This window comes from Capricornis sumatraensis, chromosome 16, assembly GCF_032405125.1.
Source record: "Capricornis sumatraensis isolate serow.1 chromosome 16, serow.2, whole genome shotgun sequence".
NCBI lineage: Eukaryota > Metazoa > Chordata > Mammalia > Artiodactyla > Bovidae > Capricornis > Capricornis sumatraensis.
The window spans coordinates 80,283,800-80,309,586 of NC_091084.1; the positions used below are offsets into that span (position 1 = coordinate 80,283,800).

Here is a 25,787-nt window from a genome sequence, read left to right on the forward strand (position 1 = left end):
CTGCTCTTTACTTATCACAGTGACAAAGTTTAATAACATATCTTAGCATTTTGTTAGAGAAGATATACAGAAATAGCCACTTTAGATTTGCTAGACGTGATTTAAATGGACAGAACCTTATTCTGAAGGGCAGTTGGGCAATATCTATCAACATTTATACTGTCCATGCCCTTTGACTTGGAGGTTCGTCTCCTAAATATCTTTCAATCCTAGAGACATAGTTCACACATGCACACTAATATATGTATTGTATATTTTTTTAGGGAAGATTGAAAACCATCTAAATATCTACTAATAGGGGAGAGAGTTTGGTTAAACATATTAAGCAATGCAGCTGTTCCATGAAGTACTATGCAATAAGGTAAAAGTGAGATTTCCCTTTCCATGTAGATCACCCAGAAATATTATGTGAACTGCAGGCCACTGAAAAATGTGAGTGATACACTGTCATTTGCATGGCTGAGGAATAAAGAATATAATATTGGTATGTTTGCAAATGCAATACAAGGCTAATCTGGAAGAATAAAGAAGTTGGGACAGTGATGTTCTCCAGGGAGGGAAACTAGAGATTAGGAATCAAGGGATAGAGGGGAGTTGTGTCTTATTCTATCCACTTTGGTACATCTGCATTTTTAACCATTTGGATGGCTTGTTTTACACCTCATCACCACCACCACCCCCCAAAAAAGGAAGGCAAGGAGACAGGCAGGAGAAAGGAAGGAAGGAAAGGAAACAAGGGAAGGGAGGAGAAGGAAGACAAGGAGGAAGAGAAAAACAGAGAAAGAGAAAGGAAGGGAGGTGTAGTAATTTGTCAACAATGGGGATTCCCTCATAGGTCAGTGGGTAAAGAATCTGCCTGCAGTGCAGGAGACCCAGGTTTGATCCCTGGGTTGGGAAGATCCCCTGGAGAAGGAAATGGCAACCCACTCCATTATCCTTGCCTGGAAAATCCCATGGAGAGAGGAGCCTGGTGGACTGCAGTCCATGGGGTCACAAAGAGCCAGGCACGACTGAGCAACTAACACTCAGGGCTCTTAACAAAGAAACCAAGTCCCAAAAGGCAGTAACACAAAGTTATATTTTCTCCCATCTGGAAATATGAACTTTTATCCAGCAGAGAATAACTAATCAATGTTGTTTATTTCAATTCTGTCACAGCCCTGGAAGTGCAGGTTCCCAAGGGACCCAGTAGAGATCCCTCAGGCCCCAGCTATAAGCTCCCAGATTGGAGGGAACCACATGGAGAGACGTGGTGAGCAGTCAGTCTCCACCAGTTGCAGAAAGAGAATCTGGAAGCAGCATCGGTGTAAGTTAAACAAAGTAATCCCATTTTTCAACATCAGCCATGTATCATCCTAGTGTGTGCAGGAAGTGGCAGAATTAAAGGGGCCAGAACTTCACTGTGCTTTACCCCAGGACCAGAAGGATTCCCCTCACTTCCACTGATGTAATGGAAGTGGACTGCGAGAACTCAGTTGGACTGAGCATTGCCGGGGAAAGCATATAAATGAACAAATAATTGAATGACATATATATTCTTCTGGAGCTGGAAAAAAATGTATATTCTCTTTTAGGTGGAGTGTTTGGTAAATGTCTATTACGTTCAGTTGGTTAATTGGGGTCGTTATTGAGTTTTTCTGTATCCTTGTTGCTTTCTGACTAGTTTTACCAAGAATTGGAAGAAAAATGTTGAAGTACCCAACTATAATTATGTACCTGTCTATTTCTCCCTTCATTTCTAACAGTTTTTACATCATGTATATGGTAGCTCTCTTGTTTGGAGCCCATACTCAGGATGGCTTCCCTGGTGGCTCAGTGGTACAGAATCCACCCACAATGCAGGAGGCATATGTTCAATCCCGGGGTCTGGAATATCTCCTGGAGAAGAAAATGGCCATATTCACTCCAGTATTCTTGCCTGGGAAATCTCATGAACAGAGGAGTCTGGTGGGCTATCGTCCATGGGGTTGCAAAAGAGTTGGACATGTCTTAGCAACTAAAGAACAGCAAAACCCTTAGGATTGCTACTTCCTCTTGACAGGTTAACCCATTTATCATTACATGATGTCTCTTGCTATTCTTGGTAGCTTTCTCTGCCACAAAGTCTGCTTTATCTGCTATTAACAGATGAAGATGAGCCAACCTGTCATTTGTTTGATGTTTTCACAAGTATATAATTTTTCTTTTCCTTAAAATGTACGTATGTCATTTCATTTGAAGCAGGTTTGAGGACGCAGCAGTTAATTGTGTCATGCTTTTCCATCCACCCTGTCAAATTATTTCTTTAATTTCATGTTTAAATAGTAAATCTTGTAACAACAAAAAAGAAGAGAGAGCCAGCAAAGAGCACAAATATGGCTAAATACAATTTACTTTCTATTGTGGTTTCTAAATTATGTTTGCTTTTGCTAAAAAGCAAAAAGTTTAACACTGACTAATATAGTTCTCAGTGTACTCCACATTTCACTCAAACTGGTAAAATGTAACTGCAGCTATGTGTACATGCAATAGAATCTCTAGAGTGGCCACTAAAAAAGTTATGCAGTGATATGTGATTTAAAAAAAAAAAAAGCTATAGATAAGTCAAAATTGAATTCTCAAAAAAATTCAAGTGGCCCAGAGATATGGAAATTAACAAAACCAGAAATGAAAAATGAAATATAAAATGCCAGACTTCAGCATTAGCAAATCAGTAAATCCATAGCATGTAAACAGTCATTTTATTTATAAAACAATTAACGTCCTGAATTTCCCCTTTAAAATGAAAGCAAAGTGCCGAGTTTACAAGTTTAAGTGAGATTTTCTTTCATTCGATGCCACAACTACGGATAAATTAAAGAGTTTTTCTTTCTGGCTTACTTCACTGAAACTTATTATTCAGTGCTTGCTGTGTATTCTTCCTGACCTTTTTGCCTAAAGAAATAAAGAAGATGAAAGCATGAGAGAAAGTTTGGTTTTTAAAAGGTCATAAACTCGACCTATTACTCTACACTTTGCTTTTCTCACTTGATAATATAAAGGGACACTTTTTTATGAGTGTATATTTATCTCTGAGATAAATATAAAGTCCTTTTTGGACTGCGTATTGATCCATCATATGAATCTGAGGTGAGCTAGTTAACCTGATTTCCAAATTTTTGCTCTTGTAAATGGTGGTTCAGTGGATATCATTAACTTCTAAGTAGTTCTGGGATTACCCATGTTTCAGAGGAACTGAGACTGAAGGGGGATACATCCTTTGTCTCTATTAACTGGTAGGATAAAAATTCAAGTTCAAATCTGTCAGTTTCCTTTCCACAGCCCAATGCTGAACAAAAATGAATCCTCAGAAGCACTGAGATCCAGCAGAGATTAAGCACACCCAATTGCTCAAGCAGTTGGCCTTTCTTCATAGTAGTTATTTGATTAGCAAAGACCTTCATCATAAATGAAACAAAAAATTTCATCCTGAGACAACTCAAACTTAGCATACACATTCTGTGTCAGATGAGAGTGGTGGGACTCCCACTAGTTTCATCAGCTCTTAAAAGGGTCTTCCTCATGTCATATCTATGCTTCACTTGAATTCAGAGTGATGAAAGTCAAGTTGATATAGTAAACGCAATAGTAATTATCTTATCAAGATTCTAGATTAAGTGGACACCTGCGCTATTCTAGCTTCCTCTAATAAGTACTTGTATCTATGGTTGGATGCTTCTTAAAAGGGCTGCATTTCATCTATTTTACACCAGATTAACCTGAGGGAGGAACTTGCACTAACTTATCTCTTCTCAGCCTACACTAAAAATTGAATTGAAGAGAATAGTTTCTTGTCCTTACAACAAAGTTATCGCACTGGGCTGACTTCTCAAAAGAGTTCAGCAAACCCATATGGGAGCTTCAGAGGAGCCCATGTCAACAGGAGGCTTAGTCTGTAACATTCCTAACACTAAAGAAAATGAAGTTGCTCAGTCGTGTCTGACTCTTTGCGACCCCATGGACTGTACCCCACCAGGCTCTTCCATCCATGGGATTTTCCAGGCAAGAATACTGGAGTGGGTTGCCATTTCCTTCTCCAGGAGATCTTCCCAACCCCGGAATTGAACCCGGGTCTCCCACATTGTAGGCAGACACTTTACCATCTGAGCCACCAGAAAAGTCCCTAACACTAAAAGCACACCCTTACTAGCCACCTCAACTATGGAGGTATATAGGTGACTTAGAGTTACTTAAAGTGAGATTTCTTTACCCTGATATATATACGAAATGAGAGGACTGTCCGGCCTGTGAAGAATATCACGTATAGGGAAGTGCATGGTAAGAATAGTGGTACAGATTTTCTGAGGCCTTCAAACATATATGGTCATGAATAAATCTCAAAAATTTCTTTGTCTAATTAAGATTCTACTAATTTCAAGATCTAAAACTAGGTTTAAAAAATAAATGGCTGAGGAAAACTATAGGTTGCTTGAAATGTATGTAATTATGTTTGACTATTGCTTTATGAAACTTTAGATATCTGAAATGTATGTTAATCTATGTTTCCTAGAATCACAGATTTTAGACGTGAAACTGCTCCTGTGAAAACTTCTTTGTTTCAAAACGGAATCCAAGACTTGCACGTTACTTTTATGTGGTGGTTTCTTATCAAGAAAATAGAAAGAAATATTTGGAAAGAAATAAACCTTGTTATGAGTGATTGCCATAAAAATCTATTTTTTACAAAGTGACATGAAGAGTTAAGACCTTTTACTACTCAACAAATCACAAAGATTTCCTGTCTGTTCTTGGTCCTCATCTTGGTCCTTTCTAGACTTTTTTACTCATGCCAGAAGGAAATACCACTGAAGTGACTGAATTCTTTCTTCTGGGACTTGGTGCACAATATAAGTTTCAGTATTTCCTCTTCACTGTATTTCTGGTCATCTATGTGACTTCCATGGTGGGTAATATTGGAATGATCCTTCTCATCAAGACAGATTTCAGACTCAAAACACCGATGTACTTTTTCCTACAACATTTAGCTTTTGTTGATATCTGTTATACCTCCGCTATCACTCCCAAGATGCTGCAAAACTTCATAGTAGGAAGCAAATTAATATCATTCAAGGGCTGTGTCATGCAGTTATTGATTTATGCAACATTTGCAACCAGTGACTGCTACCTCCTTGCTACTATGGCGGTGGACCGGTATGTGGCCATCTGTAGTCCGCTTCACTATCCCATAGTCATGTCCCGAAGAGTCTGCATTCCGTTGGTAGCTGGTTCATACATCATGGGCTTCATAAATGCATCTGTGCACACAGGTTTTACATTTTCACTGGTCTTTTGCAAGGGTAATACTATCAATCACTTTTTCTGCGATGTCCCTCCAATTCTTGCCCTTTCATGCTCCAACATTGACATCAACACCATGCTACTTGCTGTCTTTGTGGGATTTAATTTAATATTTACTGAGTTGGTTATCATCTTTTCCTATGGAAATATCATCACTACCATCCTGAAGATGTCTTCTACTACCGGGAGGAAAAAAGCCTTCTCCACCTGTGCCTCCCACCTGGCTGCAGTCACCACTTTCTATGGAACCCTCTCTTACATGTACTTACAACCTCATTCTAATAATTCCCAGGAGAATATGAAAGTGGCTTCCATGTTTTATGGCATTGTGATTCCCATGTTGAACCCCCTGATCTACAGTTTGAGAAATAAGGAGGTTAAAGAAGCTCTAAAAGTCATATGGAAAAAAATTCTTCTAGGTTGGACCAAATTGTAAAATTCAGTACATCAAGTCATCCAGTAGAGATGTTTAAATGGTATTTAAAATTTTGAAATAGAGAAAATGCTCACATCTTAAACTAATGCTTCTTTCTTCAACAGATAATTTCTTTGAATGAAAGTAATATAGTAACTGGAGAAGGAAATGGCCACCCATTCCAGTATTCTTGCTTGGAGAATTCCATGGACAGAGGAGTCTGGCAGGCTACATACCATCCAAGGGGTCACAAAGAGTTGACCATGACTGAGCAACTTAGCATACAACATAGTAACGTCTCATAGAAACATATCATCATCACATCTCATCTCATCTCATCTCTGCTTTTCCCTTGGACTTAGTTTGAGAAACATGTTCCACACTACCCATGAAAAGGGACTTTATTGAGATTATTTAACATATAAGTATGAATAGACATCACAAAGTATATAGTTATTTCAAATATATTTCAGATATATTCTTAAAGATGAGAAAACCCCAATTTTGTATATAATCAATATTAAAATTGTAGTTCATGGTTTTCAATTCATTTAAACAAGTTCCCTAAATTGTCTACAAAGAGGCTCCTCATATGTTCGGTTTCAATTATTGCATAAACCTGAAATGTAAAATAAATGTACTGCATTGTAAAGGAACATGATAAATGCCCACCAAACCAAACAAAAGAGGAGGAAATAGGGAGTCTACCTGAAAAAGAATTCAGAATAATGATGGTAAAAATGATTGAAAATCTTGAAAACAAAATGGAGTTACAGATAAATAAACTGGAGACAAGGATTGAGATGCAAGAAAGGTGTAACAAGGACCCAGAAGAAATAAAAAAGAGTCAATATATAATGAATAATGCAATAACTGAGATCAAAAGCACTCTGGAGGGAACCAACAGTAGAATAACGGAGGCAGAAGACAGGATAAGTGAGGTAGAAGATAGAATGGTAGAAATAAAAGAATCAGAGAGGAAAAAGGGAAAAAGAATTAAAATAAATGAAGACAAACTCAGAGACCTCTGGGATAATGTTAAACACCCCAACATTCAAATCATAGGAATCCCAGAAGAGGAAGACAAAAAGAAAGGCCATGAGAAAATACTTGAGGAGATAATAGTTGAAAACTTCCATAAAATGGGGAAGGAAATAGCCCCCCAAGTCCAAGAAAACTAGAAAGCCCCAAACAGGATAAATCCAAGGTGAAACACCCCAAGACACATATTAATCAAATTAATGAAGATCAAAAACAAAGAGCTAATATTAACAGCAGCAAGGGAAAAGCAGCAAATAACACACAAGGGGATTCCCATAGGATAACAGCTGATCTTTCAGTAGAAACTTCAGGCCAGAAGGGAATGGCAGGACATACTTAAAGTGATGAAAGAGAAAAGCCTACAGCCCAGATTACTGTACCCAGCAAGGAGCTCATTCAAATATGAAGGAGAAATTGAAAGCTTTACAGACAAGCAAAAGCTGAGAGAATTCAGCACCACCAAACCAGCTCTCCAACAAATGCTAAAGGATCTTCTCTAGACAGGAAACACAGAAAAGATTTATTAACTTGAACCCAAAACAACAAAGTAAATGGCAATGGGATCATACTTATCAACAATTACCTTAAACGTAAATGGGTTGAATGCCCTAACCAAAAGACAAAGACTGGCTGAATGGATACAAAAACAAGACCCCTCTATATGTTGTCTACAAGAGACCCACCTCAAAACAAGGGACACATACAGACTGAAAGTGAAGGGTGGAAAAAGATAATTCACACAAATGGAGACCAAAAGAAAGCAGGAGTAGTAACACTCATATCAGATAAAATAGACTTTGAAGTAAAGGCTGTGAAAAGAGACAAGGAAGGACACTACATAATGATCAAGGGATCAATCCAAGAAGAAGATATAACAACAATAAATACATATGCACCCAACATAGGAGCACCGCCATACGTAAGACAAATGCTAACAAGCATGAAAGGGGAAATGAACAATAACACAATAATAGTGGGAGACTTTAATACCCCACTCGCACCTATGGACAGACCAACTAAACAGAAAATTAACAAGAAAACACAAACTTTAAATGATACAATAGACCAGTTAGACCTAATTGATACCTATAGGACATCTCACCTCCAAATATAGATTTTCACCTTTTTCTCAAGTGCACACGAAACCTTCTCCAGGAAAAATCACATCCTGGGCCACAAATCTAGCCTTGGTAAATTCAAAAAAAATTGAAATCACTTCAAGCATCTTTTCTGATCACAGTGTGGAAAGATTCGATGTCAACTAAAAAAACTATTAAAAATACAAACATATGGAGGCTAAACAACGCCGGGAGAGAAAGGCGGAGGGAAGAGGAAAGAAAAAAAAACAGGGAAGAAAGACAAAACAGCGGGAGAAAGCAAGAGAGAACCAGGAAGGTAATTTGCTACTAACAGGGAACTCTTTCAACAGTGAAACCAATAACTCCTTAAAGGCAATAACACAAAATTACATTTTCTCCCCACTGGAAATATGAACTTTTATTCAGCAGAGAATAATTAATGAGTGTTGTTTTTTCTGGTTCTTCCACAGCCTCTAGAAGCTGAGGCTACGTAGTGATCCTTCAAACCCCAGCTATAAACTCCCAGTCAGGAAGGAACCCCACAGAGAGCCTTGGCAGTCAGCCTCCACCAGTTGCAGAAAGAGCTACGTCCCACTGCACTGCACGCGGGGAGTGGCAGGTGGAATGGTCAGAGTCAAAGTTCATCATGTTTTGCCCTAAGGCCAGAAGGAACCCCATCATCACTGGTGATGTAACGGAAATGGAGTGAGGGAAGTCAGTTGCACTGAGTGTTGCCTGAGAAAGCTCACAAATGAACAAATAATTGGATGAATCAATTCATTGATCAATCACTGCATCCATACTCTATGCCCATAGTGTATTTTTGCATGGGTTATGATGGCCATTTGATGTACACTAATTCAATACTCGTCCTCGTGCTGATGAATTTACATAAATTTTCTCACTTGAACCTCACATCATTGTGCAGCAGGCTTTACATTTTTTTCTCCTTTTTTATACTGTCATTCTGAATAAAAATGCATTCACTGGAAGTTGCAAAGATAGTAGATAAAGCTACCATGTTTGATACCATCACGTTCAGGGAAGATACACCATGATTTCAATTCTTTTAAATCTTTAAAGGATTTTTTTATAGCTCAGGACATGGTCTACCTTGACATATATTCTGCTGGTGCTATAAAAAATTTATATTCTCTTTTAGATGGCATGTTTGGTAAATTCTATTAAATCCAGTTGTTTGATGGTGCTGTTGGGTTTTTTCATATTCTTATTGTTTTCTGTCCAGTTTGTTCCACCAAGTGTTGAGAAGAATGCTAATGTATCCAACTATAACTGTGCTTGTCTGTTTTTCCCGTCAGTTCTATCAGTTTTTGCATCATGTATGGTGCATCTCTCTTCTTTGATACTCATACCCTTAGGATTTCTGTTGCTTTTTGGTAGATTAACCCTTTTATCATTACACACTATCGCACTATCTTTGGTAATTTTCTATGCTGTGAAGTCTATTTATCTGCTATTAATATAGCCAGTCTTTCATTTTTTGACTGATTTTGGAACAAGTATATCTTTTTTCTTCTCTTTGAAACATACATATATCATTCTATGTGAAGTAGGTTTCTGGCACCAAGTATCTGTGTCATTCTTATCTATGCACCTAATCAAGTTATTTCTTTTAGTTGGGGTTTAGATAGTATATCTTATAACAATAAGAAAGAAGAAAGCCAAGGAAATAGAAAAGTATGAATAAATAAAGTTGACTTTTTCTTGAGAAGTCTAAACTATGTTTGACAGTAGAACTAAAAAGCTTAATTTTGACTAATGTGATTCTCAATATATACAGCATTTCACTCAAGCTGGTAAAATGTAAGACCAGCTATGCATACACATCATAGAATCTCTCAAGTAGCCACAAAAATGTTATATAAATGTCTGTGATAAAAAACACTATAAATAAATGTGACATTCTTTAAAAAATTCAAGTGACCCACAGAAATGCAAAAACAAACAAACAAACAAACAAAACCAGAAATAAGACACATAAAAAAGTATAAAATGGTAGACTTAAGGCTTAGCAAATCAGTTAATCCATAAAATATAAATGGTCATCTTTGTTTTAAAACAAAAAAAATTTTGGATTCATGTCAATGTATGGCAAAACCAATACAGTATTGTAAAGTAAAATAAAGTAAAAATAAAAATTAAAAAAATAATAAAAATAAAAAGCATTTTTTAAATTAAAAAACAGTGCAGAGATTTATAAGTTTATGAAGTGATGTTTTCTCTCACTCAGTTTCCCACCATTTCATAGGTTAGTTTGCAACGTTCCTGACACTAAATGTACATTTCTACTAATCACCTCACGTAGAGAGGTACATAGCTTGGCTTGGAGCTACTGATACGATGAGCGTACTTTCCCCTGATACGTATATGAAGTAAGAGGACCATCTGGCTTGTGAAGAATTCAGGTTCACGGTAAGGATAAGGGCTTCCCTGGTGGCTCAAACTGTAAAGAATCCACCTGCGATGCAAGAGACCCGAGTTCGACCCCTGGTTCAGGACAATCCCGTGGAGAAGGGAATAGGCTGCCCACTCCAGTATTCTTGCCTGGAGAATTCCATGGACAGAGGAGCCTGGTGGGCTACAATCCACGGGGTCACTAAGAGTCAGACACTTCTGAGCAATTAACACACAAATATTAAACATGTATCCATAGTTTCATAGAGCAATAATTAAACACAATTTATGTACATTTTCAGCAACCTATAGTTTTTCTCAGCCATTTATCATTTTAATCCCAGCTCAATTTCCTGAAATGAGTATCTTTTTAACTAGCGAAATTTTTGTGATATTCATGACTGTATATGTTTGGTCCATTATCTTTGTACCATTATCCTTACCATGCACTTCCCTTTAACTGATATTCTTTAAAAGCCAGATAGTCCTCTTACTTCATATATATACTGGGTAAAATAACCTCATCTTATAAATAACTCTAAGTCAGGCAACATACCTCCATAAAAAGATGGTGAGTAAGAAGATGCTTTCAGTGTTAAAAATGTTGCAGACTAAGCCTCTTGTTGATATGGGCTCTTCAGATTCTCTGAAACCATTTGAGAAATAACCACAGTTGGATAACTTCATTGTAAGAATAAGAAATCATTATCTTTAATTCAGTGTTTAACGAGGGCCAAGAAGAAATAAGTTAGTGCAAGTTCCTTCCTCAGGATAATTTTGTGTAAAAGAATAGAAATGCAACACTTTTAAGGAAGCAGCCACCCATGGATATAAGTACTTATTAGAGGAACCTAGAAGCGATCAGGGGTCCACTTAATCAGAATCTTGATAGGATAATTATTATTGCATTTACTATATCAACTTGACTTTCATCACTCTGAATTCAAGTATAGATATGACATTGGAAAGACTTTTCAAGGGCTAATGAAACTAGTACAAGTCCTACCACCCACATCTGACACAGGTGTATGTTTTAAGCTTGGGTTGTCTCTGTATGAAATTCTTTGTTTCATTTATGATGAAGGTCTTTGCTGATTAAAAGCTTACTATGAAGAATGGCCATAAGCCTTTCTGCTATGAAGAAACTGCCTAAGCAAAGTGAATGTGCTTAACCGCTGCTGACTCTCAGTGCTTCCGAGGCTTCATCTATGTTCAGCACTGGGCTACAGAAAATAAACTGGCTGGTTTGGCGAAATGTATGTCAATCTATGTTTCTTAGAGTCCAAATATTAAAAGTGAATCTTCTTCTGTGAAAACTTCTTTGTTTTGAAAATGAATCTATGGCTAATATATTGTTTTTATGTGGTGATTTCTTATTTTAAAATATTGAAAGAAATTTTGGAAATAAATAAACCCTGTTGTGAGTGACTACCATGAGAATATGATTTTTACAAAGTGACATAAAGTGTTAAGGACATTTTCTATTCAACAAGTCATTTCTTTTCTTTTTCTGGTCTCTCTCTTGATCCTTTCTAGACTCTTTGTGCTCATAACACTGAGAAATAGCACTGAAGTGACTGAATTCTTCCTTCGGGGATTTGGTGTCCAACATGAGTTTCAGTATTTCCTCTTCACTGTGTTTCTGGTCATCTATGGGGCCTCCATGGTGGTAATATTGGAATGATCCTACTTGTCAAGACAGATTCCAGACTCCAAACGCCCATGTACTTTCTCCTACAGCATTTGGCTTTTGTTGATATCTGTTTTACCTCTTCTGTCACTCCCGAGATGATGCAAAACTTCATAATAGAAAATAAATCAATCTCATTCAAGGGCTGTGTCGTACAATTATTGGTTTATACAACATGTGTAACCGGTGACTGTCACCTCCTTGCTGCTGTGGCAGTGGACCGTTATGTGGCCATCTGCAACCCGCTTCGCTATCCCACCGTCATGTCCCGAAGAGTCTGCATCCAGCTGGTAGCTGGTTCATACATCATGGGCTCCCTAAATGCATCTGTGCACACAGGTTTTACATTTTCACTGGTCTTCTGCAAGGCTAATACCATCAATCACTTTTTCTGTGACATTCCTCCAGTTCTTGCCCTCTCCTGCTCCAACACTGACATCAACATCATGCTGATTCTTGCCTTTGTGGGATTTAATCTGACATCCATTGTGTTGGCCATCATCATTTCCTACACATTTATCCTGGACGCCATCCTGAAGATCTCTTCCAATGCAGGAAAGGAAAAAGCCTTCTCCACCTGTGCCTCCCGCCTGACAGCAGTCACCATTTTCCACGGAACCCTCTCTTACATGTACTTACAGTCTTATTTGCATAATTCCCATGAAAAGAGGAAAGTGGCATCTGTATTTTATGGCATTGTGATTCCCATGTTGAATCCCCTGAGAAATAAGGAGGTAAAAGACACTCTAAAAGTCATATGGAAAAAATTCTTTTTCAGATTGGATCCAAACTGTTAAAATTCAGTACATCAGAGCATCCAGTATAGCTGTTTGACTACTATTTAATATTTCTGAACTAGACAACTTCTTCACATCTTGGTTGTGGTTGTGGTTTAGTTGCTAAGTCATGTCCAACTCTTGCGACCCCATGGACTGTATCCCACCAGGTTCCTTCTGTCCATAGGATTTTCTAGTCAAGAATACTGGAGTGGGTTGCCATTTCCTTTACCAGGGGATCTTCTCGACCCAGGGATTGAACCCGGGCATCCTACACTGCAAGCAGATTCTTTGCTGACTGAGCAACCAGGGAAGCCCCAATGCTACCTCCAGGAGACAATTTCTTTGAATGCAGGAAATTCAGCAGCATATTATAGGGCTTATTTTCCCTTGGTTTTAGTTTGAGGACCATATCCCATACTACCCATGAAAAGGGGCTTTTTATAATATGATCTCTTATTTTGAGATTACAAGATATAAAGTGTGTAGACTTGACAAAGTACATAGTTATTTCAAATATAGTTCAGATATAATCTTAAAGAGTAGAAAACCCCAGCTTTGCATTTGTGCTGCTAAGTGCTTAGTTGTGCCCAATTCTTTGAGGGCCCATGGACTGCATCCTGCCAGACTCCTCTGTCCATGAAACTTTCCAGACAGGAATACTGGATGAGGTTGCCTTTTCCTATTCTAGGGGATCTTCACAACCCAGGGATCAAACCTGTGTCTGTTGTGTCTCCTGCATTAGCCGGCAGATTCTTTACCCCTGTGCTACCTGGGAAGCTCAATCAATATTAAAATTGAGGTTCATAATTTCCTATTCATTTAAACACATTCCCTAAATTGTCTACATGGAGACTTCTCATTGGTTCTATCCCAATTATTGCATAACCTGAAATGCAAAATAAATGTACTCCTTTGAAAAGTGCCTTATCACTCAGACTATTACTGTGGTTTTTCTTCAGTTGCTTAGTTGTGTCTGACTCTTTGCCACCACATGGACTGCAGCACGCCATGCTTCCTGTCCTTTACCTCCTCCTGCCCTCAATCGCGCCCAGCATCAGGATCTCTTCCAGTGAGTCGGCTCCTCCCATCAGGTAGCCAAAGTATTGGAGCCTCAGTTTCAGTTTCAGCATCAGTCCTTCCAATACTCAGGGTTGATTTTCTAAAGGATTGATTGATTCGATCTCCTTGCAGTCCAAGGGACTCTCAAGACTCTTCTCCAGCATAACAGTTCGAAAGCATCAATTCTTCAGCGCTCAGCCTTCTTTATAGTCCAGCTCTCACATCCATACCTGACTACTAGAAAAACCATAGCTTTGAACGTATGGAACTTTGTCAGCAAAGTGATGTCTCTGCTTTTTGATATGCTATCTAGCTTTCTCATAGCTTTCTTTCCAAAGAGCAAATGTCTTTTTATATCTTACTCCATAGCAATAGAAAACCTGGAATGTAGATAGATCTAAAATGACAGTAATCATTCATTTATTTAAATGAGAAAAAATGAAAAGGCCAAGAGTGCTCTAAATCAGGAAGACAGACTCTTGGCAAAAAAAAAAAAAGAGCTTTAGTAGATAGATTCAGGTTAAGTGATCAAAACCCTCAGATGACTCTAAAGATGCCATGTTAGCTAGATAAAAGAGCAGGTTTCACACAAAATAATACCAGCCAGTCTAATGAACTGGCCAGAAAAAATGTACTTACTATTAAATAACACAAGAATTATTGGGCAAAAAAGAAAAAGAAAATATATCTTTTCAAATACACTCTCCTTCCTAAATTCTAAGAAAAGAGTAATGGTAACATGAAGTCAGGGGAGCAGAACCAGAATCTGCCCAGCAAAGAGTTTGTCTATCAAGGAAGCAACCTTCTCTCCACGGCAGGCCCATGTATCTTCAAAGGCCAGAGACAGCAACTGAGAATCATGGAACACAGACAGAGGGTGTGCTGAGATCTTGGAGGGAAAATTGGAGATTAATGCACAGAGTTTTGACTATAGATAAAATACAGTACCATATACTTGAAAGTTGCTTAGAGAAAAGATTTTAAGCATTGTCACCACAGGAAGGAAAGAGGGAAAGAAGGAGTGAGGGAAGAAGGGAGAAAGAGGAAGGAATGAAAGAAAAAAAAAAGAAAAGAAATATGTGAGTGATAAATCTATTAATGAGCTTAATTATTGTGATCATGTCACAACCTATATCCAAATGCAAATTATATACCTTAAATGAATACAAATTTTGTCAGTTATATCTCAATGAAGCTGGTAGGAGGGAGATGATAAAGCAAAGAAAAATTTAGTGCACCTGTTTAAGTTTATGTGGCCAAATATGAAGTAACACTCAAAATACAGAGTCACACAGTGCTCTGCTCTCAATAGAGGTGAAAGAAATCCCAAAAGGAAACAAACTCCATGACAAATAAACAAAAGCAGCAAAATCTCTGAAGTTGATGTCAGTTCTGACATACGAACAGTTAGCAGCCATTAGCCCTTGTCCAAGAGAGAGCCTTCCTTTCTGGCATTACATAGACCAGTAATGGTCTGATGTTGCATAACCATGTATTTTTCATAAACATGAGCTTTATACTTTAGGCGGGGTGGTTCGAGACTAGACTGAGGGAAGTAGAAAATATAAACCCCACTCTTAAATAAATCAGTATTTTGTGCATTCATTTATATATTTTCATACAATTTTAAACACTTACTAGTATAGAATCATGGGACACCCATAATTGAATCGGATAGTCTCTAGCAAGAGATTTAGGAGCACCAAGATCACTCAAAAGAAAGAAAATAATACTATAATTGACCTGTTCACCTTCTTTCCAAAGCAGTTGGAGGAATGGAACCAGGACTTATTCCCAGCCTAGCATAGCAGCCTGGGAACTTGAGAGAACCACCTGGAAGGGTAGCTAGAGGTCAAAACGGGATGAAGACTAAGCACGTGTTCATGAAGCAGAAGCCTAAAGCTCCGTCATCAAGGGGATGCCCTCCTAAAAAGTGAAATCACTCAAAAATAAAAGCGAATGAAAGCTTGGTACACACAACTTCGATTAATTTCCAGGGAATTATACTGAGTGAAAAAGCCAAACCACAGAGTTGTACGCTGTGTAGTTCAAGTTATATAGCATATTTGAAATGACAAAAATGTAGTAATCAAGGACAGATTAATGGGTTACCAGGGTTAGGAATGAGTGAAGAAGGGGTAGGGTGAGGTTAGGTCGTGCTGTAAAGGAACACATGGGATTCTTGTTTGTACTGTTTAGTGTCTTGACTGTGATGGAGAGTACAGGATCACTATGGATCATAAAATTTTTTAGAAATTATTACAAACACATACACGCAAATAGGTATGGGGCAGATTGGGGATATCTGGATAAAATCAGTGGAATGCATCAATGTCGATAATCTGGTTGTGATATTTTATTACAGTTTTGCAAAATATTACCATTAGGGGTATATTATTTTTCTGTCACTGCTACAACAAATTACCATAATTTTAGTGGCTTAAACACAACACAAAGTCTAAGCTATGGTTTTTCCAATAGTCATGTACGGATGTGAGAGCTGGACCATAAGGAAAGCTGAACGCTGAAGAATTGATGCTTTTGAACTGTGGTGTCGGAAAAACTCTTGAGAGTCCCTTGGACTGCAAGGAGATCCAACCACTCCATCCTAAAGGAAATCAGTCCTGAACATTCATTGCAAGGACTGATGCTGAAGCTGAAACTCCAGTACTTTGGCCACCTGATGCGAAGAACTGACTCATTGGAAAAGACCCTGATGCTGGGAAGGATTGAAGGTGGGAGGAGAAGGGGACAACAGAGGGTGAGATGGTTGGATGGCATCACCGACTTGATGGACATGAGCTTGAGCAAGCTCCAGGAGTTGGTAATGGACAGGGAGGCCTGGCATGCTGCAGTCCATGGGGTCACAAAGACTTGGACATGACTGAGCGACTGAACTAAAAACAACACAAATGTATTAGAGTCCTGGAAGCCAGCAATTCAAAAGAAATCTCCAGATCAAGTGTCAGTGGGGCTATATTCTTTTCTAGATGAACTAGGGAACAAGGCATTTCCTTAATTTCTTCAACTTTTAGAAGCCACGTCTTAATCAAGAAGCTATAGACTGACTAAATCGAGCTTTCTTCTTTCACTGATTAAAGGTTTAACCTTAGCAACCTCATAACCAAACACTACTCAAAATCTCTTATTCCACGATTGTTAACTGAAATATTTTAATGGCGCAAAGTATAATTGGAAGAAAGGATGCTATTATCCAGGGCTGAGTTTTTTTTTAATATATCCGGTTTTTAGGGGAAAAAATGGAAGAAGGGGTCAAGAGTCATTGTTTTCTCCAAATTTAAAAAAAATGCTCAAAGTGGTAATATAAGAGTGAAAGTGAATTGAAAGTGTTAGTCGCTCAGTCATGTGGGACTCTTTGCAGCCCACTGACTAGCCCATGAGGCTGCTCTGTTCATGGGGTTCTCCAGGCAGGAATACTGGACTCGGTTGCCATTCCCTTCTCCAGGAGATTTTCCCAAACCAAGGACTGAACCTGTGTCTCCTGCATCGGCATGCGGTTTCTTAACCACTGAGCTAAATATTATTTGTCCCGTTAGATGTCGCACAGAGTCGGACACGACTGAAGAGACTGAGCAGCTGCAACAGCAGCCCTTAAGCTTATGTTACCATTGGATTTCTTTTTTCATGTAGCCACGTTTTTTGCTGATTATGGTGACAAACCTGATTAAGGTCAGTTTTCTAGACCTGAATGCAATTTTTCAGACATAGTGAAAATTGTTTAACCTGATTTATAATGAGAAAGAATTTTAAGGAGTTGTTCTATAACAAGACATCACACACAAAAAAGTCCACAGTGACAGTAACATGATTAAATGTATCTTCTCCAGAGAAAGCATAAATGTTCTTCAGCTGAACACTGTTTATTCTGAATCCATTACAGCCCCTGAAGGCTCAGATTCTCAAGGGAGCAAGTACTAATCTCTTAGGCGCCCGCTTTAAACTCCCCATTTAGCAGGAGGCACACAGAGGCCTTGGTGGGCAATCAGCCTGTACCAGTTGCAGAACGAGAATCTGGATGAAACTGTAAGTAAAACAGAACTCAGCCCATTTTTGAAAATCAGCCATGTGTCATCCCAGTGTGTGCTGGAAATTGTGGAGCAAAGGGTCAGAGCCAAAGTCCTGGTAAGTTTGACCCTGAAACCAGGAATAAAGGCTTCACTCCTGGTGACATGGTGGAAATGGAGTGAGGGGGCTGAACTTGGTTGAGTGTTGCCTGAGGATATGAATAAACCAATGACTGAAAAGTTAAACGAATGAATGAACGCACATTACAATATGCACTTAGTGTATTATTTGCATGTGTTATTCTGACCAGTTTTCAGTGCCCATTCAAAGCCCGGCCCTGTTCTGGGAACTTTACATCAGTCACTTTATACTTTAAAGTCACATCATCACAAAGCAGGCTTCTTTCTCATACTCTTCTTTTTCAAAATAAATAAATCTATTCTAAAACAATAGATGGTAAAGAATCTGCCTGCAATGCGGGAGACCTGGGTTCGATCCCTGGGTTGAGAAGATCCCCTGGAGAAGGGCATGGCAACCCACTCCAGTATTCCCGCCTGGAGAATCCTCATGGACAGAGGAGCCAGGTGGGCTACAGACCATGGGGTCGCAGAATCAGACACGACTGAGCGACTAAGCACAGCACATTTTAAAATGAAAAGGTGGCGTGGTGCGGGGAGGGAAGTGGGAGGGGGGTTCAGGATGTGGAACACATGTACACCCATGGCGGATTCATGTTGATGTATGGCAAAACCAATACAATATTGTAAAGTAATTAGCCTCCAATTAAAATAAATAAACTTAAATTTAAAAAATAAATAAACAAAATGAAAAGGTGATGAAGTTCACAAGTTTAAAGACGTTCTCTCTCTACTCTCACATTTAACGATGATCGTCAGGAGTTTGGTATGAACTCTTCCTGTGCTTGCTCATGGATTAACAAAGAAAATAAGAAAAAGAAAAGAGTGAAAGAAAATTTTATTTTTACAAAGGTCCAGCTCTATGGAGAAGGCAATGGCATCCCACTCCAGTACTCTTGCGTGGAAGATCCCATGGACAGGGGAGCCTGGTAGGCTGCAGTCCATGGGGTCTCGAAGAGTCGGACACGACTTAGCGACTTCACTTTCCCTTTTCACTTTCATGCACTGGAGAAGGCAATGGCAACCCACTCCAGTGTTCTTGCCTGGAGAAACCCAGGGACGGGGGAGCCTGGTGGGCTGCCATCTCTGGGGTCACACAGAGTCGGACACGACTGAAGCGACTTAGCAGCAGCAGCAGCTCTACACACGATTCTGCAGCTCGCTCTGTCCAGTGGGCAGTGTGACATAGGCACCTTCCCAAGTCTCACACTTTCCGGACGATGTCCTGGCTCATCATACGAATTACTCGTTCATTTTACTCTGTTTCCAAACTGTGAGGCAGTGAGCCTTATCACCTTGTAGGTCATCCTGTGCCCCCCGTTTTCTAGAGCGTGGAACTGAGGCCAAGGGGAGCTGCCTGCTTTGTCCGTATGAAGCAGTACACCCAGAACTCAAACCCGGATCGGCCTATTTCCTTCCCAGAGCACAGCACTGAATGTGAATGAAGCTTCAGAAGCACCAAGTTTCAACATAGGTTAAGCGTGTTCAAAACACTCAGGTACTTGGCATGAGCGCTCATGTGTGTCTGTGCGTGTGTGTGTCGTAAGTATGCCTGTGTGTTGTAACCCTTATATTAACATTCCACAGCTCTTAAAAACATCCTCATGTCATGAATTTTATTTGAATTCAAAATGATTACGTTAACAAAGCAAATGTCATTATCTCATCAAGACTCTAGTTAGGTCTACTTGTGATGAGTGTTAGCTGCCTCTGGTAAGTGCTGTCACCCACTGGATGGAAGCCTCCCTGAAAGTGTTGCATTTAATCCATTTTACAGTAAATTTTCCTGAGGACATAACTTATACTTATTGTTTTTTGTTCCTTCACTACAGAGTTATCCCATTCTGCTCATTTCTCAAGATATTTGAAAAAAACAAATTGTCCACATCAACCACAGGTGTGGTTTGCCACACTCCCCACCACTAAACTGTTAGTCACTCAGTCGTGTCCAACTCTCTGCGGCCCCAAGGACCGTAGCCCACCAGGCTCCTCTGTCCAGGGTGATTCTCCAGGCAAGAATACTGGAGTGGGTTGCCATGCCCTCCTCCAGGCGGTCTTCCCTACCCAGGGGTTGAACCCAGGTCTCCCACATTGCAGGCAGATTCTTTACCATCTGAGCCACCAGGGAAGCCCACCACTAAAGGCCCCTTCGTATCCCAAACTGAGCATCGTATCTGTGGAGCCACAGCTCTGCCTGGTTTTACTAACTCCAGAGCAAGGAGCCCTCTACTGATGTACGGGGATGTGGGGGTTTTTTGTGAGGAAATTCTGTCATTGCACAAAATTCAAGGAACATAACAATACATTTAACAAAATGAAACAGCCATTCATCCATCCACCACCTAAACTTTTGTAGCTTGCTTTTTATTATGCAACTTTCCATTTCAGAAATTTATCTACATAGATGTTATAGCACCAATAGACTGAATTCTTGATGATTTACTTAATAGTTTACTTTTTCCAATGCTCAAAGATGCTGCTATGGACCTTCCCATGTGTATTAATTACATTTATATGTACCCATATTCATGCATAGACTCACATGTGCATGTATGTATATTCTTGTTTATATGGCCAATAATTTATCCAGGTATGTATCTATAATATAAATTTTGAACCTAAGGAAGGCATACATTTAATTTTATTAATATTTCCAAACTTGTCTCCAATATGACTATTCTAATTTATATTCCCACCTGGAATGTGAGTCCTCATTCTCACCTCTAATTTGCATTTTAGTCTAAATTTATATTTCAATGCAGTATTAATATATTGTACTACTAGGAGTTATATCCTTTTATGTCCTTATATCAATTGCCTAAGTTTTTCCATCTGTAAATATCCTGATTATATCTTTGGAGAATTTTTTCCTCAGCACAATTTATGGAAATTATTTAAGAATACTGGATACTAATTGTTTTTCTATTTATATGTGTGGCAAACAAATTTAACTGAACAAATTTCCAGTCAGTATCTGGTCTTTTCTTTTTTATAATGTTGATATGTTTAATTTCTTTACCATCTGAGCCACCAGCGAAGCTTTTTAATGTTTTGTGTTTTGTGCACTTATGTCTTATTTAAAACTTTTACTGCATAGCTGAGTCATAGATATTCAAATGTGATTTACCCTTACACGGTTATAACTATAATATAAGGGTAAAAAGATATACCCTTACACCTTTAATTCAATGCCATTTGGAATTGGTAAAATTAAAAGTAGAAACACAACATAATTTTTTCATATGTATATGCATTTACATGCTCAGTTGATAAGTCGTCCAATTCTTTTTAACCCCAGGGATTGTACCCCACCAGGCTCCTCTGTCCATGGAATTTCCCAGGCAAGACTACTGGAGTCGGTTGCCATTTCCTCCTCCAAAGTACAAGCACTAACACACCACAGTTTATTGGACCATTTTTCATTGATGGACATGCTACTGTTTTCATACATTGAGCTTTCAGAGACTTGTAGGTCTGTTTATGATCTCTTTTTCACAATTCCATTGTTCTCTTTGTACCACTAGTACCACCTGTATTTATTATTATTATTTTATAGAAATTTCTGATATTTGCTAGGACAACTCCCCACTTTTTTTCCTTTAAAAGTCTCTTAGCTATTTTTAAGTTCTTTTCTCTTTCATATAAATTTTAAGAGTTTGTGAAAGTGGGCATAATATCCTCTCAAGTACTTCACTGAAATAAATACGAAGGAAATTTCATGTTGATACAACTTGGATTTGATTGCTGATAGAAAATGTTTTTCCCTGCTTCTGATATTTCTCTCCTACAATGGGAGTTCAAATGGTGTAATCACCGCCATTCAGATATCATTTTATTCACTCACTTCCTAGAAAGATGGAGTGACGTATATGATTGGTAAATCTGAGAACAACCTGGTATGCTCGGCTCTGCCCTCAACCTCAGAAGCAGCCAGCCTGCTGAGGCCAATGCCCCCCAGCATTTCAGAATTGCTCCCCCAGAACTTGCAAGGGGCAAGACCAGTCACCACCACCAAGATGAGCAGACAAGCCTGGTAACTTGTGGTGTTCACTAGGAGCAAGTAACTTGACTAAGAGACTTGAAAGTTTCCCCCCACATGTCAGTAGGTGATATAATGGTCTTCATTTGTACACTAATTTTTATTTCTCAACTTGTTCAAATCTTGGGAAAAGAAGAAAATAGCTGTTCTCTGGAACCTCCTTTCACTTCAGTTTAGTTCGGTTCAGTCGCACAGTTGTGTCCAACTCTTTGCGATGCCATGGACTGCGGCATCCCAGGCCTTCCTGTCTATCACCAACTCCCAGGATTACCCAAACTCAAGTCCATCAAGTCAGTGATGCCATCCAACCACCTCATCCTCTGTTATCCCCTTCTCCTCCTGCCCTCAATCTTTCCCAGCATCAGGATCTTTTCCAATGAGTCAGTTCTTGGCATCACATGGCCAAAGTATTGAAGTTTCAGCTTCAGCATCGGTCTTTCCGATGAACACCCAGGACTGATCTCCTTTAGGATGCACTGGCTGGATCTCCTTGCAGTCCAAGGGACCCTCAAGAGTCTTCTCCAACACCATAGTTCAAAAGCATCACTTCTTTGGTGTTCACCTTCTTCACAGTCCAACTCTCACATCCATACATGACCACTAGAAAAACCATACCCTTGACTAGATGGACCTTTGTTGGCAAAGTAATGTCTCTGCTTTTTAACATGCTATCTATGTTGGTCATAACTTTCCTTCCAAGGAGCAAGCATCTTTTAATTTCATGGCTGCAGTAACCATCTCCAGTGATTTGGGAGCCCAGAAAATAAAGTCTGCCACTGTTTCCACTCTCTCCATCTATTTGCCATGAAGTGATGGGACCGGATGCCATGATCTTTGTTTTCTGAATGTTGAGCTTTAAGCCAAATTTTTCACGCTCCTCTTTGACTTTCATCAAGAGGCTGTTTAGTTCTTCTCACTTTCTGCCATAAGGGTGGTGTCATCTGCGTGTCTGAGGTTATTGATATTTCTCCCAGCAATCTTGATTCCACCTTGTGCTTTCTCCAGCCCAACATTTTTCATGATGTACTTTGTATATAAGTTAAATAAGCAGGGTGACAATATACAGCCTTGACACACTCCTTTTCCTACTTGGAACCAGTCTGTTGTTCCATGTCCAGTTCTAACTGTTGCTTCCTGACCTGCATACAGAGTTCTCAAGAGGCAGGTCAGGTGGTCTGGTATTCCCATCTCTTTCAGAATTTTCCACAGTTTATTGTGATCCACAGAGTCAAAGACTTTGGCATAGTCAATAAAGCAAAAATAGATATTTTTCTTGAACTCTCTTGCTTTTTTAATGATCCAGCGATGTTGGCAATCTGATCTCTGGTTCCTCTGCCTTTTCTAAATCCAGCTTGAACATCAGGAAGTTCACAGTTCACGTATTGCTGAAGCCTGGCTTGGAGAATTTTGAGCATTACTTTACTAGCATGTGAGATGAGTGCAATTGTGCAGTAGTTTGAGCATTCTTTGGCATTTCCTCTCTTTGGAATTGGAATGAAAACTGACCTTTTCCAGTCCTGTGGCCACTGCTGAGTTTTCCCAATTGCTGGCATATTGAGTGCAGCACTTTCACAGCATCATCTTTCAGGATTTGAAACAGCTTAAATGGAATTCCATCACCTCCACTAGCTTTGTTCATAGTGATGCTTCCTAAGGCCCACTTGACTTCACATTCCAGGATGTCTGGGCTCTAGGTGAGTGAGCACACCATCATGATTATCTGGGTCATGAAGATCTTTTTTGTACAGTTTTTCTGTGTATTCTTGCCACCTCTTTTTAATATCTTCTGCTTCTGTTAGGTTCATACCATTTCTGTCCTTTATTGAGCCCATCTTTGCGTGAAATGGATTAAAGATTTACTGAGCACGGCCCCACACATCAGAAAAAATCCCAGTATCCCCCTCAGTCAGTCTATCCCATCAGGAAGCTTTCATAAGCTTTTTATCCTTCTTCATAAGAGGGCAGACAGACTGAAAGCCACAACCATAGAAAACTAACCAATCTAATCACATGGACCACAGCCTTGTCTAACTCAATGAAACTATGAGCCATGCCCTGTAGGGTCACCCAAAATGGACGGGTCATAGTGGAGAAGTCTGGCAAAATGTGGTCCACTAGAGAAAGGAATGGCAAACTGCTTCAGTATTCCTACTTTGAGAATCCCATGAACAGTATGAAAAGGCAAAAAGATAGGGCACTGAAAGATGAACTCCCTGGGTCAGTAGGTGCCCAATATGCTACTGGAGATCAGTGGAGAAACAACTCCAGAAAGAATGAAGAGATGGAGCCAAAGCAAAAACAACACCCAGTTGTGGATGGGACTGGTGATGGAAGCAAGGTCTGATGCTGTAAAGAGCAATATTGCATAGGAACCTGGAATGTTAGGTCCATGAATCAAGGCAAATTGGAAGTGGTCAAACAGATGACAAGAGTGAATGTCGATATTCTAGGAATCAGCGAACTAAAATGGACTAGAATGGGTGAATTTAACTCAGATGACCATTATATCTTCTACTGTGGGCAGGAATCCCTTAGAAGAAATGGAGTAGCCATCATGATCAACAAGAGAGTCCAAAATGCAGTACTGGGTGCAATTTCAAAAACAACAGAATGATCTCTGTTCATTTCCAAGGCAAACCATTCCATATCACAGTAATCCAAGACTATACCCTGACCAGTAACACTGAAGAAACTGAAGTTGAACGGTTCTATGAAGACCTACAAGGCCTTCTGGAATTAACACCCATAAAAGATGTCCTTTTCATTATAAGGGACTGGAATGCAAAAGTAGGAAGAAACACCTGGAGTAACAGGCCAGTTTGGCCTTGGAGTATGGAATGAAGCAGGGCAAAGGCTAATAAGAGTTTTTCCAAGAGAATGCACTGGTCATAGTAAACACCCTCTTCCAACAACACAAGAGAAGACTCTACACATGGACATCACCAGATGGTCAACCCTGAAATCAGATTGATTATATTCTTTGCAGCCAAAGATGGAGAAGCTCTATACAGTCAGCAAAAGCAAGACCAGGAGCTGACTGTGACTCAGATCATGAACTCCTTATTGCCAAATTCAGACTTAAGTTGAAGAAAGTAGGGAAAACCACTAGACCATTCAAGTATTACCTAAATCAAATCCCTAACGATTATACAGTGGAAGTGAGAAATAGATTTAAGGGACTGGATCTGATAGAGTACCTGATGAACTTTGGATGGAGGTTCGTGACATTGTACAAGAAACAGGGAGAAAGAAAGAAATGCAAAAAAGCAAAATGGCTGTCTGAGGAGGCCTTACAAATAGCTGTGAAAAGAAGGGAAGCGAAAAGCAAAGGAGAAAAGGAAAGATATACCCATCTGAATGCAGGTTTCCAAAGAAGAGCAAGGAGAGATAAGAAAGCCTTCCTCAATGATCAGGAACCTCCTTTAGACCTTAGCAATTGTCCGTTCAGTGTATGGGTGGATTTGGTTATTGAAGGTATATTATTAAAGCTGTTTGTGTCTACACTCGTAAATGAAATTGCTTCTAATTTTTTTCCTCAAAAGTTACTTAAATGCATGTCAAGGTTATATTAGCCTTATGAAATGACTAGCAGATTTTTTTTTTTGAGACTCACAGGAAAAAATTGTATATATTAGAATTATTAGTTTTATAAAGTTTGGTAGAACTCCTGTAACATAACTGGACCTGGTGTTTGTGTGTAGGTATTTAAATGTCAAGTCAAATCACATATAATTAAAGTAATTAAATATTTTCTACACCTCATCCCCACAAAGACACATACAAACGTGCAC

General features: G+C 39.2%; 1 protein-coding gene and 1 pseudogene across 1 annotated transcript; both read left to right on the plus strand.

Annotated features, from left to right (window-relative positions):
* Positions 1 to 4,804: 4,804 nt before the first annotated feature.
* LOC138093048 (putative olfactory receptor 5AK3) lies at positions 4,805 to 5,752 on the plus strand. Its single transcript, XM_068989136.1, has one exon. It carries the CDS (start codon positions 4,805 to 4,807, stop codon positions 5,750 to 5,752), a length of 948 nt encoding a protein of 315 aa, XP_068845237.1.
* A 4,460-nt stretch (positions 5,753 to 10,212) lies between these two features.
* LOC138092285 (putative olfactory receptor 5AK3) lies at positions 10,213 to 12,753 on the plus strand (annotated as a pseudogene).
* Positions 12,754 to 25,787: the final 13,034 nt, after the last annotated feature.

Excerpts from the sequence above, each read along its gene's own strand:
- LOC138093048 (XM_068989136.1), top strand. The coding sequence starts at position 4,805 with ATGCCAGAAGGAAATACCACTGAAGTGACTGAATTCTTTCTTCTGGGA.